The 4,753-nt window shown below is 46.6% G+C and overlaps 1 protein-coding gene across 1 annotated transcript in view; it reads left to right on the top strand.

The window, feature by feature from the left end:
- Nucleotides 1-4,651: 4,651 nt before the first annotated feature.
- Nucleotides 4,652-4,753, top strand: part of HOXB13 (homeobox B13) — a 1,795-nt gene continuing 1,693 nt past the window's right edge. Inside the window, exon 1 of the mRNA XM_005868204.1 lies at nt 4,652-4,750. Coding sequence (XP_005868266.1) covers nt 4,652-4,750 — 99 coding nt within the window. The remainder of the gene's footprint in view (nt 4,751-4,753) is intronic.

The following is a 4,753-nucleotide window of genomic DNA, read 5'->3' as shown; positions in this document are numbered from 1 at the left end:
CAAAGGCCGGGCAGTAAAGGTCACAGGCGGTCTGTGGGGCCGCGCTGAATGGGCTCCCGGTGATAAACAGACTCTTAACTTTCAACTTGGCCTTGACCTTCCTGGAGGTGTCTGGCCGGTATGTAAAGGAGCAGATGAGGCTTTCAGCGCGTTTGGTTGGGTCGGGAAAGGGGAGGGGGAGGCTCAAGGTCTGAGAGGGTCTGCCTGGAGGCTCCCAGCAGGACACAAAGGATTCTGTGGGGCCGGGGGAAGGGCTGACTCAGCCTGGGCTGGCTGGGCGGTCAGACGCCTGGGTTATCCTGAGACCTCGGCCTTAACCTCCTGTAGAGCCCTAGGGAGGTTTGGGGGTGGGGGAGGAGGGACGGATCTGAACCTCAGTTTCTCTATGTGGGAACCTCAGGCTGATTCAGGGCCGAGAGAGGCAAGTACAAAGTGACCCGTATATTTTAGGACAACTGTCCTTTAATTTTAAAATAAAAACAGGTGTCTTGTAGTTCATTAGAAACAGACACACATGCAGAAACACAAATATAACTCATACTTATTCAATTCATAAAATGCTTTCATATGCAAAATCTCCATTTAATCTGCACAGCGTTCCTGTGAGGTAGGGATTATTGTGCCCATGGGGAGACTGGTACTTTTTACAGATGAGACTGAATCCTACTTTATCTGACTCCGGTTGAGGTCTATGATACGTCACAGACAGTTGCCTATAGGTATGCCTTACAGGAAATGGGAGCACATGCTCATATGCTAATAAATATGACATTCAGAACGGTTCCCTGGGACCTGGTAGTAGCTAAATAAATTGTAGAGCAAAACAAAAACAAAACCAACAAGCCCCATAATTTTTATTTGTATGGAAATGTATCTGTGGGACAGCCGGCGAGCTGGTATTCCACAACAATGCAGAGCTATGTGAGCCTCGCTGCTTATTTTCATAGACATGAAGAAGAAAACCATGTATCCAAAAAGCACAGCGGCGAGCAATGTTGTTATGAATCTTTAAGTTTTTGTACTGACAAAACAGAGATAAAGCTGATACAAAGCGCAGAGATAACCAGTGTACAGCTCGCATTTTCACACAGTGAACACACCCATGTAACTACTGTGCAGATTGAAAACGAGAACATGTGCAGCACCCAGAAAGCTTCCTTACGGCACCTCCCACTCAGGAGCCCCTCTCTCCAGCATAATCTCTTCTAACCTAATTTTGCCTGTTCGTGAACTGCATAGAAATAGGCAGACACAAGTTAATCTTTTGTGCCTGGCTTCTTTCACCCACATATCTTTGTGATTTATTCATTTTGTAGCAGTAGTTGTTTATTGCTGTGTAGTACTCTAGTTTTTAATTATAGCACCATCTATTTACCCATTAATTATTGATGGACATTCAGTTTTGTTTCTATTTTTGAGCTATCATGAATAAAGCTGCTTTGGACATTCCAGTACATGGCGTGTGATGGACAGGAACATTTTCTGTTGGGTATATGTCCAGGAATGACTACAATTATTTTTTTTTTAATTTAGAGATTTGTTCATGCTTGTACTGTCATCTACCAAGTAAAAAGCGGTGAAAAAGCTTTGTCTTTAGGTAAAAATCCTGATATTTCGGTCTTTCAGAGTTAGACAAGCTAGAAGCTATGATAAGAAACTGGGAAGCGTCAAAGAGTGTGCTTGCTCAGTATTTCACCATAAGCGTCTTTGCCTTCGGCATCTTTGCTGAAAGCATTTTTGCCATAAACATTTCACCACATAAGTAATTTACCATAAGGCAATTTTGCTGTAAAAAAATAAAATAACTGGTTGACAGTTTGATTTTTTGGGCTTGGTTTTATTTCTCCATTGACAAACCAATTAACTGCGTTGAAGACAATGTACTTAAGCCAGTTGTTAGTTTGGTTTCATTTCTGCATTGACAAAGTTCTCACAGTTACTTCCATTTTTATATTATATATAAATCTTAGCTAGCCCACATAAAGGTCAATACAGTGAGTAGATATGATGGTGGTCTTAGAATAGTTAGCATTTATTTCTTGCAGAGGACAACAATTTGCCCCAAGAGTTGGTTTCTTATTTTGAAACACACTACAGGCATCTTATTGCTCTTTGCTTTATTGCACTTCGCAGACACTGTGTTTTTTACAAATTGAAGACAAGACTCTCCACCAGCAAAAAGACTAAACTCTCTGAAGGCTCAGGTGATGGCCAGTATTTTTTTTAGCAGTAAAGAATTTTTAAATTAAGCTAAGTACTTTTTAAAAGACATCATGCTATTGCACACTTATTAGACTACAGTCATGTAACATAACGTATATGCACTAGGAAACCCAAAAATTCGGGTGACTCACTTTTGTGACGCTCTTTTTATTGCAGTGGTTTGGAACCGAATCCAAAATCTCTCTGAGGTATACCTGTACATTGGGAGGAGAAAAGAGGCTGAGGGTTCTTTGAGGGCACCAAGTTGAACCCACAGTTCCCATACAATGAGGACAACGGCTTAGATACAATCCACAAACTAAAACCAGCTATTTGCACAGGATTGCCATGAATCTACACACATTTGAAATACATGTAAGTGTTTTGTATTTCTCAATAAAGTCTTTTAAATTGTGTTATGTCTGTTTTTTAACATCCCTCTTTTGTTTTTTGTGATTTTATCTTTTTTAATGGCAAAATTGCCTTATGGCCAATGAGTTATATGGTGAAAATGTTTGCAGCAAAAATATTTGCGGCAAAGATGTCTACAGGCAAAGATGCTACAGCAAAAGTACCCAGACCCATTGAAGAGACACCTCCATTTTCTCTCATGTGGTTTTCAAATGCAATAAAATATATATATATATATATAGAGAGAGAGAGAGAGAGAGAGAGAGATCTGTTTGTTGTCCCACTTGTTTTTGCATTCATCGGTTTCTTCTTGTATGTGCCCTAACCAGGGATCAAACCCGCAATCTTGGCATATCAGGAAGATACTATAATCAACTGAGCTACGTGGCCAGGGCAGCAATATTTGTTATAGGTGATCTATAATTTCCCCTATAGTCCTGCAACTCCAGTTTGCATGGGGCCAGTCCGGAAAGATGGCTCAAGTTCAGGTTCAAGTTGGTGACTGGGCATGAGCTCAGGGTGGTCTGTTCTAGATAATTGCCATGACCCCTATGCAAAATGGAATCATTCCTGTCTTCTCCAGAAAAAAACTGGGGGTTCTAGAAAAAGTGGACTTGGACAGATTTGATTTGGGCGAGGTAGTGAAGAGACACAAAACCTCAGATTTGTGAAACAAAGCAGTTTTAGTTTCTTGAATTACACCGCACAATAGGCCCCATCAGCGGGGCCTCCAGCAATTTCTCCAGTGGTTGGGCCCGCCCCCATCCCCCATCCCCTTTCTAAGAAAATTTGGAGCCTGCAGGGAGCAGAAGGTGCTGGACTTTCTGGACTCTCAGCTTGAGTGGAAGCATGCCAGAGGCAGGAGGGCAGAGAGGCAGAGGCCCACAGGCCCTTGGGGTCCAGAACTTCCACAACTAGTTCATGGCCAGTTAGTTAACCAGGCCCGACTTCCTGGAAATTCCTTAGTTCTCAGAGAAGGGGAAGGAATTATCTTTTTCCACTGGTATTCCAGGATTTCATAAGATCCTCTCCCATCCCCTCCTTCAACTTGTCTCTTTCCCTCTGTGCTTCGATCCCTGGTTTCCTCTTTCTGTCTCTGCCTCTACCCGTCTCTCTGAATACACGTCCTGTGCGTCTTCTCTCCTTACCTCTTTCTCCATCCTTAAATGGAAATGCAGAGCCCCTCTCACGGGCCTGGTCTAGAAGCCCCGGTTCCCCTTTAAGTCTAAACCTTCTGTGTCCCAGGCTCCAGGTCTCTCATCGCTTTCTTTGGAGCTCTGTCCTCCTTCCTCTTTCTCTGCCCCAACCCAACCCGGAGCCAGACGCCAGCCGAGCTGTGTGGGGCAGTAGCTGGGGTCTCTGGGGAAGGGGCGTCCCAGGCACTTCCCGGGGCCGGGAGCCGCTTATAGTGCATCCAGGATGGGAGGGGCATCTGGGGTGAACTGGGATGCTAGCACCCAGGACCCAGAGGAAAGGGCTCCCAGAAATACCCTTTCATCCCCAGTGGCTCGCTTCCGCTGGCCCAGGCGCGCGCACGCACTCCCAGGTTCCCCTTGCAGGCCAAGTGGCCTCCCGACTCCACCCCCTACTCCCCTTCCCCCACGAGAGAGGCCCTTTATAGGGAGAGCTTTATTCTCTCGTTAAACCGGCCAAAGCGCAGGAGACAGAGCCAGAGAGGGAACGGGGCTGCGGAGGAGGGGGACTCCCTGTCCGCTCTTCCTCCGTCTCCCACTTCTCCCCTCCCCCCAGGAAAGCAGCGAAGGGACACTCATCGTCTCTCTCACGTTGAGAGAGAGAGAGAGAGAGAGAGAGAGAGAGAGAGAGAGAGAGAGAGAGAGAGAGAGAGGAGGGAGAGGGCAAGGGGGCAGTTAAAGTATTTTCGCAATTTCTGCCACGAAGATTTTATTAGCTTCTCCACCTGACGGCGGCCAATCAGCGCGAGTGCCGCTTTGGATCCCCAGGGCCTGGGTGGGGAGAGCGAGCTGGGGGCCCCCTGCATCCCCCGCTCTCAGCACCCCATGCGCCGACCCTCGGCCCCATGGAGCCGGGCAATTATGCCGCCTTGGACGGGGCCAAGGATGTGGAGGGCTTGCTGGGAGCGGGAGGGGGCCGGAGGCTGCTCCCCCACCCCCCGCTGGCC

Source organism: Myotis brandtii, unplaced genomic scaffold, assembly GCF_000412655.1.
Source record: "Myotis brandtii unplaced genomic scaffold, ASM41265v1 scaffold265, whole genome shotgun sequence".
Lineage (NCBI taxonomy): Eukaryota > Metazoa > Chordata > Mammalia > Chiroptera > Vespertilionidae > Myotis > Myotis brandtii.
The sequence above is the reverse complement of the archived record's forward strand: the minus strand, read 5'-3'. Positions and strand labels throughout refer to the sequence as shown.